This window comes from Triplophysa rosa, linkage group LG2, assembly GCF_024868665.1.
Source record: "Triplophysa rosa linkage group LG2, Trosa_1v2, whole genome shotgun sequence".
Taxonomy (NCBI): Eukaryota; Metazoa; Chordata; class Actinopteri; order Cypriniformes; family Nemacheilidae; genus Triplophysa; species Triplophysa rosa.
The window spans coordinates 35,794,845-35,810,489 of NC_079891.1; the positions used below are offsets into that span (position 1 = coordinate 35,794,845).

The following is a 15,645-nucleotide window of genomic DNA, read 5'->3' on the forward strand; positions in this document are numbered from 1 at the left end:
TCTCTCTCTCTCTCTCTCTCTCTCTCTCTCAGATAATGGGATCCATGCAGGTTTTGTCTTTCATTGCTAATGGATTTTATATTTATTACCCAATGCTGATCGTTCTGCTCTGCATCGCCACCTACTTCAGGTGAGATTCATTCACACATTCTGCTGATTAAAAGCGGAACTTCTAGTATCATGAATGCGTGCTGTATTTGTTTTTGTTTCAGTTTGGGTACCCGCTGTCTGAATCTGTTGGGTTTTCAGCAGTTTATGGGTGAGAATGATCTGACCTCTGACCTGGTGGATGAGGGGAGAGAACTCATCCGTAGAGGTAAGATTTCACCTGTCATAGTCCACGTCTGGTTCTCTTCATGCCAATCCGTATGCTGTGGAGAAAACGTTTTCAAATGAATTAAAGGTTTCCATTTCATCTGTTTCTGTAGAGAGGAGGAAACGCCAGAGAACAGAAGACGGAGACAACAGACGCAGAGTGAGTGTGTGTGTCTGAGAGGAGTGGTCACGTCATCATTAACTCAACTCAACTCAACTGTTTGTCGTGTGTGTGTCAGGAGTGGAGGGAGCGTTACGGTGAACACTCCGGGAGGAGCAGAAGCACATACTCCGAGCTGAAGGAGTCAGACGGCTCCGGTACAGACACAGGCAGAGGTCAGAACAAAACATCAACACCTCTTTTATATTCTCTCTTTACATGAACATGATGTCACGTATATTACTGGTGTCATGGCACAAAGAGCACTGCATTCTGGGATTGAAGGGAAGTGTGTGTTTGTGTACAGGCCAGACTCGTAGAGATCGCAGTGACAAGACTGAATTACTGCAGGACGTGGAGCCATTAGACTTCAATGAAGATGAACCGCTGGAGACGGAAGACAGGAGGTCTGAGTTACACCTCACCAAATTTACCGGGAAATCTTAAGCAAAAACATGAAATGTAAACTCTTTATAACCAGCATATTGAATCATTTGTTTGTATTGTCCTAAACTCCTGTTGATAGAGTCCGGACATCTGAAAAATATCAGCGTATGCATGGGTTTTAATTTAAAGAAGGGAGATAATCCTGCGTAATGGATGTGACAAAAACGGGACACTTTTTTGAGAGAGATTTCTGTGAAATAAACGGCACAAACCAGAAGCAATAAAACCCAAAGGATGACTCTTAATAGAACAGACTATACATATTATATTTCACAATCGATGTCCATTTATGCATGTAACAATTCTGAAGCTTAGCTGACCATCCGCTTGTTAAGCCTGAAGTCACGCACCAGGTCATATACTGGTTCCGGGTCCAAAAGCTCACTAAGATGCTATAGGCAAACAACAAACAATGCTAATATACGCACGTGGAAAACCACGATCCTAACCTTTATCTTCATAACGAAATCCCACATGGCCAGTCGGCGATCTATTTTTCCTAATTTATTCAAATATTGATGTCGGAGATTCCGTGAGCCTGGTGACTGTAGTGTACACCCGTGTTGGGTGTAATTAGTTACTGTAATTGAATTAATTTTCCCTTGAAAAGTAAAGTAAGGGATTACTCTTATTTTCCCTGTAATTTAATTACTGTAGTTACTTTTGATGTAATTAAACTAAATACTTTGTGTAATATATGTGTGTGCAATAGTGGAATTGACATCAACATTCAAAGTCTAACTTTAAAATCTGTGCTTTAATGTATAATTCTCACATTTGTAATACATTGATCAGTTAGTAACACTACTTTATGTAGTTTAATATGATTTATTTGAATGAATTAAAAGAGCCCTTTCATGTCTATCCTTGAATCACTGAACTCATCAAGGTTGATGTAGGATATAGAAAGTAATTAGTAATAAGTAATAAAGTACTTTTTGGAGAGAGTAGTTCGTACAGTAATCTAACTACACTATTTAATATGTAATTACTAACTTGTAATTAATTACTTTTTCAGAGTAACTCACCCAACACTGGTGTATGCTTTGAGTTAATACATGTTTCGCTTAAATATGCAGTAGGAGTAAACAGAGCTCATAAACGGCTCTTTAAGCTGTAGCCCAGCTTGAAATGAATAGATGCTTGGACCTGAAAAAGGTATTCCTTAGGTCACCGAATAGAAAATCAATCAAAAAGCTTAAAGCAAAAATGATTGGTGAAAACTTTTGGTAAAAGGTTGACATTTGCATGGAGTTTCCCTTATACTCAACACTAATGTAGGCAAAGTTCTTTCCCTGATGTTTTGTGTAAGATGTGTCCAGTGAGTTTATTGGCTGTTCTCTGTCTGTAGGTACGCAGGAGGTCATTACCTGTCCACCTCTGCATCTCGCTCTCGCATCTTTGATGATGTATGAAAACAAGGAGGACAAAAGTCAAACTCTTTGCACTTTTTTAACTTCATACTCTTCTAGAAGAATCCAGTGAGGGACGGCAGCTTGAATGGTTCTGTGTGTCTTTCTGTAACGTGTTTCCTGTGTGTGTGTGTGTGTGTGTGAGAGTGTGGACTGACTTCTCACTGCCTCCTTATGCACACATTGTGTGCATTGTTCACTTCCACAAACATGAAGGTTTTTTTGTGAAGTGACGGGCATTCTTCCAGTCTTCTATCGTAACAGGTCGTGGCTGAAAAGAGAAAAAAGAAATAGTTTTTTTTCTGTTTTGCGATTTATAGATTGTATTTAGAGATTATAATCAAGTTTTGAATCGAATGAAGGGAATTTTTGGTTGGAATCCAGTCAGGATTTGGGTCGCTCACATGGTGTCTGCACTACATTTCACACTCTGTCCTGTGTGACCTGCTTTGACCTCTGACCTTTCGCAACACGATCTGGAACATTATTTTATGATCAAACAATGAAGGATTGTGAACATGAACACGATTGCTGCTTTTTTTTCTTTTATCAGTTATGTTCTATTTATTACAAACGATTGTTTTCATGAATGAATATTAAACAGCTGCTCAGTGCTACTGAATGATACTGAAGGGTGATTCGTTTTTATTTGGGTCTTTTTAATGGGGGTCGGGGGTCCATTCCTCTGATTTTTGTGTTTGTTTGGGTGTTAAAATAAAGCATTAACATTAACGTATTAAAATAAAACATTAACATGACCTCAGTGACCTTATTAAAAACATAAATTTATCAAATATTGCTACAGTAAAACAAACTCGTAAGCTGACAGCTGGACGTCTTTAGAAGGAATGGTTTATTAATTGTGTCTGCAAATAACCTGATAAAGGGAAACAATGACTTGAAGAGAGAGAAATGTACAAAACTCCTGTGTAAAGACAAATAAATCTGATTTATTGCAATTATAATCAAATGTTCAAATATTCATATTTATTTGTTATACATGATGTAGGTAGGTAGCTTTTATACTTTACCTATGAGTTCATCAGGCCCAAATAATAAAACAATAGAGGAGTTAAAATCTAGCATTAAATAAAGTTCTAGATTTACATATATATGAATATCTGCACCTTTTCAGTCAACCAAGACTGAATGGGAGGAGACTAATATTCTTAAAATTAGATCACTTCTTAAAATAGGGTCACAACAAAGCAGCATATTTCCAACGAAACATTAAATCTGACATCAACTGTACCTAAAATAAATCCTGTTCCTTAAGATATACTTCGCATGCGCACAAGAAGTTCCCCACAGCGGTTTTGACTAAGTAATTTTGGTTTGACCAAGATATTTTTTAGGGTGATTTCTGGCATTGACATGGTTTTGAATGCTAAAAATATTTTGTTTTTGTATGACAAACCTTAAGATAAAAGAATTTCCTTTTTGCTTAATCCATTTATTATTTTAGGCAAGTTTCATATTCACAAATGTCGATGGTCAAAAAAGACACCAAACTTCACACATTTTAAATTTGAGCTCTGTCAATATTTTAAATCATTGAAGGGTGTAAGGAACACTAAAGCTAAAAGAACGGTGGACTATTGTTAAGCCTTGAATCTCAACATTTTATAGAATTTTTTTGTATGTATACAATGTTGTCAATGCTCTTTTATGCTATGTTGTTGTTGTTGTTATTATTGCAATTTTTGTATTTGTTGTTGTTAATTAAGCATTAATAAAAAATAAAAAAAGACGAAGGGATACAGCTACCTCCACTGGGAATACGCACTTCAATGCCGCATAATTTTTGTCACGCTGAAAACAGTTGATTAACATTTTTTTATTATTGTAAGGTTAGGTTTAGGGTTCGGGTAGGTGAAGGCGTTAGCTGATGTAATTTATTGTAATTATATGGCGAGATTTTACACCACTTCCGGCCGTAGCTGTATCCCACAGCGTTCAGTACAGAGCCCCTCCCCCAGAGAATCGTCAGTGTGTAACGGTTGATGATTGGCTCTTCTTACTGACAGGCGGGACTACCGTCGCGAGAGCGGCTGAATTTGAATAGTTCCGCTTTCCACATTGAGGTAGCGCTCTCACTGCGACGTATTAATATCATCCATATTGATATCATTCTAAACCGAAAGTAACTTTAGGCGGCCTGAATCTGAGGAACTCGCTTACCTCAAAATCTAGTTTGACCCGCAGAAGGTAATATGTTTTTGGAATCTCTACCAAATAATCACAAAACAAACAACTTTCGCATAGTATTATTAGCTTAAATGCAAGTATGATCAAAGGTTAACTTAACGTTACACCAAACGAAAGCACCCTTGTGGCTGTAGTAGTAACCGTGTGTCGTAATTTACTTTACTTTGACTTGGTCAAACTAACAACATCGTGAATCTCATGACTGCTGTAAGAGAAGTATTGGTTTGAATTGAATCTCTGAAATGTGGAATTTCTCTGTGGTTCTGAACCCTATTGGTAATGTGTTGGGTACCGTGTTATGGGGATCGCGTTAACTTGGGACATGCGCGCGTGCATGCATTTTGATTTACCTGAGCAAATCTTACACGGCGACAGATTCACGATTGGGATTTTCCTAGGAGCGTTGATTAAACATGACGCATCACATTATTTTTAAGTGTTTGTATCAACAGCGGATTGTGTCCGGGTTTTTGTCATGTATTTGACCTGGTTTATGAGTTTTTAAAAAAGTAATTGTGGTGTAGTGCACAGCAGGCCACGTGTTTTGAGCCAGGTTTGATTGAAAACTGGGATGCGTTCCAGATTGGGCTCGTTTGCTGCGGTCCGAAATTGAGTACGATTTTTCCAGGCGTCCCCCGCAGCGTTGGTTTGGGTTTGGTTTCGCACTCAACTTGATTCTGTCGAACCCTGGTGTGGTTCGTCTTACGTCATGAAAAATGTGCACGGCGCATAACCGAAAACAGAACACTCATCAATATATTGTCTTTTTATTTATTTGGGTTTACTGTATGTGTATGTGCGTTGCATGCAGCTTGCAAACAGACTGTTTTGAGTAAACGGTGTTTTACCATTGACCTGCCGCTCTGATTCCACTCGCAACGCAGAAATACGATGCAGACTCACTCTTGCTCGGATCCAAGGTAAATCATCAACACTATCATCTCTTACAAGTGTTTTATCGAAGGAAATACATCGTAATCAGTTTAAACGCATGCGCAGGTCACTTTACTTACTCATCAAGTGCGCACCCGGGTCCGTGTTGCTTTCATATCGCATCATAGGCTTTACTGACTTGACGGAGGCAAACACTCAGTTAAGTAGTATCATTTTAGAACAAACCACCAGTATCTTATTATTTTTTTAGATAAAAAACCCCGAAGTGATAAGGAAAAATGTAACTTCACTACAAGCGATAATACACTACAAATCAAGAATGAGACGTGTTAAATGCATTTAATCATTCAATCAATCAATAATTTAAGCAATAGTAAAAAGAAGCAGGACAACACTATTTCATAGAAGTAAATGGCGTTTTATTAAATCTTTGCTTTACTGCCTATAACTGAAACTACAGAAATATGTAATAAATAAAATGTAATAATAAAAAAGCATTGCAGTACACTACAGACCGTCTCAGTGCTGCAAAGAAAATACTTCACAATTTTTCTTAAATGTCCTGACCAGGGGCGTAGCTACATGGTGGCCATGGGTGGCCACGGCTACCCCTGAATGATGGATGGCCACCTATCTGGCCACCTCTGTTGTGCGAATCAGTTTTAAGATGCGTGTCGGAGTTTACGGAGTGCTGCGCAGATCATTTAGCGTATGCACTGAAAGTAACGCGAGAACATTACTCATTACATTACAGAAGGATCAGGGTAGGGTTGCACCAGCCATTCATAAGTTCTTTCTTAAACATGAACGTAAAGTCCACACTAGAGGCTTAGTAACTACTACTAGTTAGTTTGTAACTAAATATGCATGTTATTCGGTTGCACCATTTGGTCTTAAGGCAGAACGTAGCTAGTTCGTAAGCTCTCCGTAAAGTAATGCGTAGTCGCATATGACGTTTACCTTCAACAGTCCAATAGCAGCCTTTAAATTTGTGAGGAAAAAATGTGTTGAAATGTTGTGAATTTCAAAACATTCTTGATTTAAACTTATTTTACCTCACATAATAACGGTAAAAATGGTATATAGAATACTACCTTTCATGAATAACATATTTAAAAGTAGATTAATAAACATATGCTGTTTAAAACAATACAGTCTACTTAATACAATAATAAATGACATGCAATATGGGTGATTTCATTTTACTGCCAACCGCCAATTAAATAAAAAGATTATTTCATTTTGACGTGCACAACACAGGCAGATATACACACACACGGAGGCGCGCTAGGACGGTTCGTGTTAGAGCAGTCAAAAATTAAATGTCATCACATAATGTTCTCTATTTTAAAAGGTAAGTGACTGTAAATGTCAGCATTATCATGTGTGTAAATCATTGAAGAATGTCGAGTGAAACTAGAGCTTATTCCGTTAGTTCAGAGAGTTTGCTATTTTATTCCTACAGTTACTCCTGACGGGAGGCTTCCGTAGATATTTAGTTTATACGTAGCATTATGCTTCAACTAAGTTGAATGGTGCAACTCAATAATATTTTGTAGTGTGTAAGTTGTAACTTAGCCTACTGTAGTTTTGACTTAAACGGGCACTAAGTCGTAACTTACGCACAGCTGGTGCAGCCGGGGTAATGAAATCATTCTTATTTAACTGGATTTCATTAATTAATTATATTTTCGCGAAAGTTTAAGTTGGGGTACTGCAATGTTTATTTAAAAAAAAAAAAGCTAACTTACTGCAAATGATAGCTAGCAAATTATTTTAAAATAATGTTAGCACATGAAAGCATTGCAAATAAATTGTTTACTTTTTGTTCAGCAAACTATGTGTAATGAAGAATTGGTGTAAATTACAGTATAATTTTTTGGTCACCCTAATAAAATCACTGGGTCTTACCTGGCCACCTCTAAAAAAAAGTTCTGGCTAAGCCCCTGGTCCTGACAAGTTTAATAAACACCGAAACGGTGGTCCCATTTTAACGTGGGCGTGGTTTGTGCAGATAACCAATAAAACAATAGTAAACTTGCTTTAAACTGAATCCAAAAAACGGGAGCATAAACCGAAGAATAAAATCGGTCTAACGTAGATAACTATATTAACATTTAATGCGATACGTTTTTTTATTCAGTACCGCTTGGGAAATCACATTCGCGAATCTGTCGCGGTCTAACATGCTGGGAACTCAGGTAAAATGGTCACCATGCACGCGCATGTCCCCAGATAACACAACACAGGGCTTGACATTAAGCATTGTCATGTGGTTGTCCGTCGGACAAGTAAATTTGTCATTCACTTGTCCGAGTACAAAAATGACTTGTCCAAAGATAAAAAAATAGATATTTCATTTGAATAATAATATAATATAATTGTTTTGGATTTAGATTGGTCAAGTTTCCTTCTAAGCATTTTAACTAGTGTCCGCTTTGGCCGTCTGAATTTGGTTACCGGCCTACTCTCCGTGACTGCTATAAACCAAAGGCAAGCAGTAATTATTATTAGTGTTAAGACTGTAAGTTCACTTTTTTTGCACATAGCACTGGTGCTATAGTATTTACTATAGTAAACTGTAGTAAAATTCTTACTATATTGTTTTTGAACTTTACTATAGTATACAGTGTTTATCAATTTACTACAAGGGCACTTCAATTTTCAATAGCAAATACTATAGTACACTGCACTCTTACACTCAGGGGGTGAAAACACATCCGATGCCCCACCGGAAGCCATTTATCTCTACCTAGAGCTGTGAACATGACAGAGGAGATGATGAATATTTGTACTCTCTGCTTACATAAAGTTTGCCGGATTACAATAAACGATATTCGTCAGCATTGTGAGACTGTCAGCTGCCCCCGTCAAGTAAAATGGAGAAGTACTTCAAACTATACATTTAAAAATACATGGACAGCTTGGATGCTATTACTACTAGCATGTAGCACGTAACGGTACGGCTGGATAACACTGAATGACATCATCTTTACACAGAGTTTATCAACGATTTTCAGCCCTTAAATACCTTTACCTTTAAACAACAAACTTGTATGAATCTGACCAGATATCAGTAACACAGTTCCCGGTAAGACACATCTGTCATATGGCTCTAATATGCAGGTTTGCTGTAAAGAAACAGACATCGCTTGGCTTTCAAAAAGGTATAAATATTGTTTAAATACTGAATTGTTTTTTAATTTGTTGTGTTACACAATTCACCTTAAGTTGATGACATTGATTTTTTAAAATAAATAATAACGTTCTCACTTACCTCACATTGTTATGTTACGAGTGTGATTTTCAAATCATTAATACTAGGCTATATGTATTTTCTCAGCTCCCAGTCAGAATCAGATGACAGATGAGATCAGGGAGAGGACGACATGTTTCAGAATTATGATGAAGTCAGAGAAGACACAAAGTTTAGGAGCAGGACACACCAAAGGATAGCTGTGAAGCTGAGAAGTTTTCCAAGGATCACAGACAAAGTCGTACTGTTAATCACAAGAAATATGAGAAATGGTTAAGAGCCGGGATAACATGAGAAGAACAGGGACATCTTTTGAAATAGTAGTGAGCATTTTTACTGTGTATTGTGAGAATTTCATATAGTCCATTCATTTTAATCATTTTACTTTACAATATTCCAATATGAAACCTTATTTAAATCAAAAGCATTTGTTTGACGTATTTAATAGTTTTTGTATTTGCATTTTACCAGACAATTTCTCTGTATCAGTTATTATATACAAGCTTACATTAATACATAAATAAATAGTTACACACAAAAAAAGTACACACTAAGAACTAAGATATGGATGACTGCACAAGCACATATAATGCATATTACGTACAGAAACAAATATGTACAGTACAGAAATGTCTTAAGTATATATTTACGTTATTTTTATTTACATTAGAATTTGTACAAATAAAACCAAATTAATGTATCCACTAGGGCTGAACGATTAATCGAAATCGCGATGTGAGACGTTGCGATTTGCTAATCGCAAGAAGCTGCGATGTGAAAAATAGGAAACGCGTCTGTTCCAAGCCCGCTTTGAGTGGCATTCTTGCTAACCAACTGAGTGAGCGCACCTCCGTTATGCCCAATCAGCACTGCCCTAGCATGCCAACATTCCGACGTCCGACATTAAAAAACAAACAAACAGAAGGCAGGAGAGAGAGTGTGTTATTATGGCATCTGCAGAGTCAGATCGATCATATTAGGCAAATAAATACTAAAGAACCGTCCAATTCAGAAGACTGCACACACAGCCTGTCATACTTGCGCGACTCTTCCCCGCGTCGCGCGTCTCGCGGACGAGCCGTTTAAACTCGACGCGCACACACAGCCTGTTTCGTAATGACGTTTATAGTATTTGAGTCGGGCTCCACACGGGCATCTGGCAATATGGACGAGGCTCGACGCACACGCGCGCACCCTGTGTCAACTCAAGCCTAGCTCCGAGTTTCAAACAAATGTAAATTCTATCTAACTGTTTTGCTAATTTCACTTGGATGAAATTAAACATTCAGCACATTTTCTACTTGTTTTAAAAAATCCCACATAGGCCTACTTAAAAAATAATAAATCAGCCTATGTAACCTATGAACTATTTTAATAATTCACTAACACAATAGAAAATGTTATGGATTTAAGGGTTACAATGGGAGTTGTATTTGTTTTAATGGAAACTATAATAGTGTACACTGGTATTTGGATTCTATTGGTGTGATGTAATCTTGAAGTTGGGAACCAATTGAACAACAGTAAGCCCTATTTGAATAATGCCCAAAATACACTACAAAAATGAAGTTTGTAATGGTTTTAATGGAAACAACTAGAATTTCTGTAATGTTTTTTTTCTTTCTTTCAGCAGGGTAACTATACCCATACTGTGCTCCACACAACAATATTGAGCTGAAGTTTGAATTAGAAAAGTTAAAATCGCAAATCAAATCGCAATCGCAATGTCTGTCAAAAATATCGCAATTAGAGATTTTCCCCAAATCGCACAGCCCTAGTATCCATTCCACAGTGTTACGTTTATTCTTTAGCATTAGCTAACGCTAGCGCTTTCACCAGTAGACCATTTGATCTTCAGTAGAAGACGTGCTGTGGCTCGATCACATCTGCACTCTTAAAGTGATGACAACAAACTGTAGTACCAGTTAAGGTTTAAATCCTTCCAGGGGCGGTTTCCCGGACAGGGCTTAAGCCTAGTCCCAGATTTATTTAAATGTTAGCGGTGTCTTAATCGAAAACAACTTGCACTGACAAATCTTGAACTATATAAATGTGATTGTTTTGTCTCAAGATGCCCACCAGTAATGTTTTTTTGTAAAATATGTTTTTAAAAACGACTTAAATATCCTAATTTAACCAAGACCTAGTCCTGGTTTAAGGTAATCCCTGTCCAGGAAACCACCCCTACGTGTAATAAAGTAAATCCATGCTCTGAATATTATTAAATCTCTGTGAAGCTTCATAAAACGGGACACAGCCATACCTGACGGAACCACAGTCACGTGTGTATTTAAACGCTGCAGGTCATGACTAAACTAAAGTTTTGTATTATAGCACTGTTACGTGTTTAATATATAGTATTTTAACAATAAGATGTATTTCACTAATCTATATTACACGTTAATTCCCCCCAAAACGAGCGCTGGTAAAGCACATTTGCTATGGGTGAATACAACCCGGAAGCTTTCCCGCCCCTGAGATTTTACGGGAACTACGTAGGCAGCACTCCATGCATTGAGTGCCTTGAGTATTTTTTGTCTGAGTGTTCAATTTGACGGGACTTTTATTTTGGCGGGTCTTCGGAAGACGCTTGTTTGCAGATAGCTTCACTCAAACAGTAAAACGCTCATAAAATAAACTCACAGAGCAACTCTGGAGATGAAGTTCATGTGTTCACATCCTCATACAGTGCAGACGCAGATAAATCCTCGACCATCACTCGTATTGTATGTTAAACTGTGCACATAATTCACTCAGACACGCAGATGACATTTAAATAACAGGATTCCGCGTGGACTCAGTGAGGTGCACATTGATTATAGTCACACACAAACAAGCACAAACACGCAGCTCTGTCTAATGCACATATTCTTATTATTCTACATGTATGTCGCACTGTTTTTTTTTCAAGTTACTTGTCCGGTCGGGCAAGTAAAATTCTCTCTCACTTGCCCATACAAAACATTCACTTGTCCTGGACAAGCGTTAATGTCGAGCCCTGTAACACCCGTTGATGTGATCCAACCACCATTAATCCTACTGGAATAACGCTACATAAACTAAATTAATAATGGCATTTATATTGGAAACCATTTTAATTTCTAATGCTTTTGCTTTTTGGTGTGTCAGATCACTGTTGGTCTAAAATAATTTTGTTTTCACAGAAACGCTGACTTCAGAAATATGCCTCAACGAACTCCAGCTAAGAAGATGAAGATGAAGAGCATGACGGACTTCTTTCCTGTGGGAAAACATTTTAAATACATTGAACGTTGTTTTTTAAACTGTGTTATTATCGTGAACTCTGTAATATTTCTTTAGGTTTGTTGCAAATGATATTTGTGTGATGTTTGCTGATGTCTGTTTCAGAAAAAGGAGACTGAAAGCGACCCTAAATCCAGAAAAGTGTTAAACGACTTGAGCAATGCTCAGGTAAGGTTGTGCTATTTAAATAACAATGAATCAGGTACTTGCTCGGTGTACCTGAAATAAGAGATAAAGATGTTAAATGTATTACGACTTCATGTGTTTTTACCACAGCTAAAGTCGTGTTTTTATTATTGGCAAAAATGATAAATAATTAGTAAACTATTCTTGAGTTTGCCAATCCCGCTCTCCGTCGGCTCTCTACTGTCCTGTCGTGATAAAGGCATAAAAACATACATCTAATAAATAAATGGTCAACTATAACTATGAAGTTTATAAAATAAATCTTACAAGTATACTTGAAGTATAGTGTGTGTTTCTGTACTGTGATCATGTTGTGTATTTCAAAGAACACAGAGGGGAAAAGCCACAAATTCCAGTTCCGTTACAAAAAAACCACTCACGCGGTGGCCGGTGATCCATCAAAGACTGTGCTTGATGCTCTCGAAACAAACAAGACGTTCAGGAAGATTGAAAAAGAGAACGCACAGAAAGAAATCGTCCTCCAAAGATCCCGAGGAGACGTCCCACAAGCCGCCGTGAAGACAGACTTCCCCTTCTGTCTTATAGATAAAGATGAGATCATAGACGTAAACTTCATTAAAAAACACGACGCTGCGTGTATGCAGAAAAAGCCAACCAGACGTCCTACATTTCCCAACAAGTCTGAAAACTTAGTCAGCTTTTACATCAAAACCAAAGGTAAAGGGAAGATGAAAGGTTTAATGATGAACGGAGAACTGTATAAGAACGATGTGGATTATGTTTGTGTGTACGCGTTCAACAAAGACACTTTGATAACAGCCCTAAAGCGCGACGGACGATTCCGCAGTGTCATCTTTGAGAAACATTGTGTGCTTTCGGAGTTTGGTAGCGATACTGTTCACGACATGGCGTACCCTGTGAAACACCTCAATCGCAAACATTTCCTCATGGTCATAAGCAACAGCAAAAACCAGTCTGATAGTCAAGATGACGCCAAAGAAAACGCTGATCCCAACCAACACACCGAAGACGACAAAAAAACCAACAATGTGGCAAAATGCACCACTCGTGACCGGCTGGCCCTTAAAAAAATTCCAGACTCCAAAGAGCTTGAGAACGTTCTGCGCAATGACATGAGATGCTATCTAGAGCAGAGAAGTGTTGGAGACACCAACATCAAGGTGCAAAACTTCTTTAGGGCCGAATATGATAAAGGTGTTGAGAGTTTCTCCGAAGTGAAGAAGGTGAAGGAGATCATGAGACTGTCCAGCTCGGTGTGTCAGATCAGAACGGAGGGGTGCGTTCGGGGAACCGGATTCTTACTTTTCGACAGGTTTATTCTCACCAATGCACATGTCATCGAAGACTTTGACCGCGTCACCAGAAAGCTTTTCAAGACCTTCACGGCAGTGTTCGGATTTGAAGATCTGGGACAAGCGGGGATCAAGAGTATAGCTGTGAAAGAACACGCCGTGGCTTGCTATCGTGGAGATGATGAGATGATGCGTCATCTGGATTTCGCTCTTTTAGAATTAGACGTCACGGATCATGAAGCTCTCGACTGTCCCGAATTGCTCACTCATTACAGCTACGGCCGTCCTCCTAACAGAGGCGGCGTCTGTATCGTGGGTCATCCCGACGGCGGGGTGAAGAGAATGGACCTGTGCTTCATCATCAGCAGAGAAGATCAGCCGGACGCGGTGAACAAACACGTCTCTCAGAACATCAATTACTATCACGTAATTACACAGGAAAGTCTGGCGCAGAAATGGAAGACGCACGACAACCAGATCATGTACGACACTTGTTTCTTCCATGGGTCTTCGGGTTCGCCGGTCTTTGATGAGTCCTGCCATCTGATTGGTGTTCACACGGGCGGATACGTTTACAGAGGAGCGAAAGGTAAAACCAGGAGCGTTATGGAATACGGCTTTTCCATTCAGCCCATACTGGAAAACATCATCAAACAGGCCAAGAATTATGGAAGATTTGACATCTTAAAGTTACTGTCTGAATTTCAATCCTTAGATTTCAATCTGAATATGGAGGATAATGATGTGGAGATGACAGAAGAACCACAACATCAAGACGAATATGAACAATGAAACCCATTTCTGCCTCCAAAAATTAAGATATGTCACAAAAGCATTTACTTCAAATCAATGTTTTGTATGTTTATTATTCATCGCTCTTAATGTTGGAGTTCTGGTTATTTGCATTTTGCCATTTAAGAAATACATCTGTACCCATGTATCCAAAATTGTGATTAAAACTAAATCATGCTTGATGTTTTTGTGGTGTTTTTTGTGTCGGCGATTGTGGTGTTGTTTTGCTTTTGTTGGGTTTGTCCAGAGCTCGGTGGCCTGTATCACGAAGCGAGGTGAACAAACACTGAGTTGCAGAGTAAAATGGATATATAGTTTGCCAGGGTTCCTTTATGTTTTCAGTGATAAATGGTTTGACAAGGTTTATAGTTTTCGTGGAAAGTCAGTGTTTTGTTTTGTAATAACACTTTAGGTGCACCGGTGGTACAGGTGACATTTCTACTAACACTTTTACTACGTTTGTCCTATTGCAAATATATCTTTGGAAAGCTCTAAGTCTCTAGTTTTCAAATCCGTTGTCCGATTTGTGATACGATAAACATAGCAAAAGTATTACTGTGTTGAAATGTCAACTGCACCACCGGTGGGCCAAACATGATATTACAAAGAAAAAACTGTAATATTCTCTTCTAAAACTAAATAAATATTGACAAACTATATATCACAGGAAAGCACACAGACTGTAGTTTTACAATGTAATGTAAAAGTGTGTAAATAGTTTTGTAAAAAGATGTGGAAATACTTGTTTGATGAGTTTGTTGTTTTAACTTTATTAGTTATTATAGTTGGTTTTATTATAATTAGTTAATTATTTTACTATTATATGTTCATGTAAAAACTATGTAAACCCTCTTTGAAATGTTTTACAAACCTGTGTTCAATTCTATGAATAAAAAAATGTCTCAACATGGTGTGAAATCAAATGGTATCCAAGTGTCTCTGGTTCACCATTTAGCGACAGCTAAATTACCGGACAGCTAATTTACCGACAGCTAAAGGGTTAAAAGCTTTTATAAAACGGTCAGTTCTGTGATTGGTGATTGGTTGAGCCGAGTTCTAAGCCGTTATAAAATACCCCGATTTATAACAGCTAACCGCATTACATAGCCTAAATATCACTTTATATTATGAAACCTTGCTGCGCATATGGAACAACCCTTTTATAAAAGCAATAAGCCGTGTGAAGCAGTGGGTTACAGTGCATTTTATAACAGCTGAGGGGGTTTTAATGAAATGCACTGTAACCCACTGTGAAAATTGATTACTCTCTCCACTCACAAAAATGTGTTTTATCATGCCAATAAAGCTTCTTAGAGAGAGAGAGAGAGAGAGAGAGAGAGAGACAGAGAGAGAGAGACAGAGAGAGAGAGACAGAGAGACAGAGAGAGAGAGACAGAGAGAGAGAGAGAGAGAGAGAGAGAGACAGAGAGAGAGAGA

The 15,645-nt window shown here is 38.1% G+C and overlaps 2 protein-coding genes across 3 annotated transcripts in view; both read left to right on the forward strand.

Moving 5' to 3' along the window:
- The window catches only part of lmbrd2a (LMBR1 domain containing 2a), a 9,120-nt gene extending 6,159 nt beyond the window's left edge, over positions 1-2,961 (forward strand). The window contains exons 13-18 of the mRNA XM_057353292.1: positions 33-130; positions 213-316; positions 429-475; positions 555-651; positions 783-882; positions 2,274-2,961. Of these exons, the coding sequence (XP_057209275.1) occupies positions 33-130; positions 213-316; positions 429-475; positions 555-651; positions 783-882; positions 2,274-2,337 (510 nt within the window). The 3' untranslated portion in view covers positions 2,338-2,961. The remainder of the gene's footprint in view (positions 1-32; positions 131-212; positions 317-428; positions 476-554; positions 652-782; positions 883-2,273) is intronic.
- A 1,462-nt stretch (positions 2,962-4,423) lies between these two features.
- LOC130550833 (serine protease FAM111A-like) lies at positions 4,424-15,051 on the forward strand. Of its 2 annotated transcripts, XM_057328345.1 has the most exons (5): positions 4,424-4,542; positions 11,857-11,935; positions 12,062-12,124; positions 12,469-14,005; positions 14,132-15,051. In XM_057328345.1, the coding sequence occupies exons 2-5, from the start codon at positions 11,876-11,878 to the stop codon at positions 14,206-14,208; spliced, it is 1,737 nt and encodes a 578-aa protein (XP_057184328.1). In that variant the 5' UTR covers positions 4,424-4,542; positions 11,857-11,875; the 3' UTR covers positions 14,209-15,051. The 2 variants fall into 2 exon arrangements, with proteins under 2 accessions (XP_057184328.1, XP_057184320.1); XM_057328337.1 differs by having other exon boundaries at positions 12,469-15,051.
- The last annotated feature ends 594 nt before the right edge of the window (positions 15,052-15,645 follow it).

Excerpts from the sequence above, each read along its gene's own strand:
- LOC130550833 (XM_057328337.1), top strand. The coding sequence starts at position 11,876 with ATGCCTCAACGAACTCCAGCTAAGAAGATGAAGATGAAGAGCATGACG. Across the intron at positions 11,936-12,061 it reads GCATGACGGACTTCTTTCCT|AAAAAGGAGACTGAAAGCGA; the intron begins GTGGGAAAACAT and ends TGTCTGTTTCAG. Across the intron at positions 12,125-12,468 it reads ACGACTTGAGCAATGCTCAG|AACACAGAGGGGAAAAGCCA; the intron begins GTAAGGTTGTGC and ends TGTATTTCAAAG.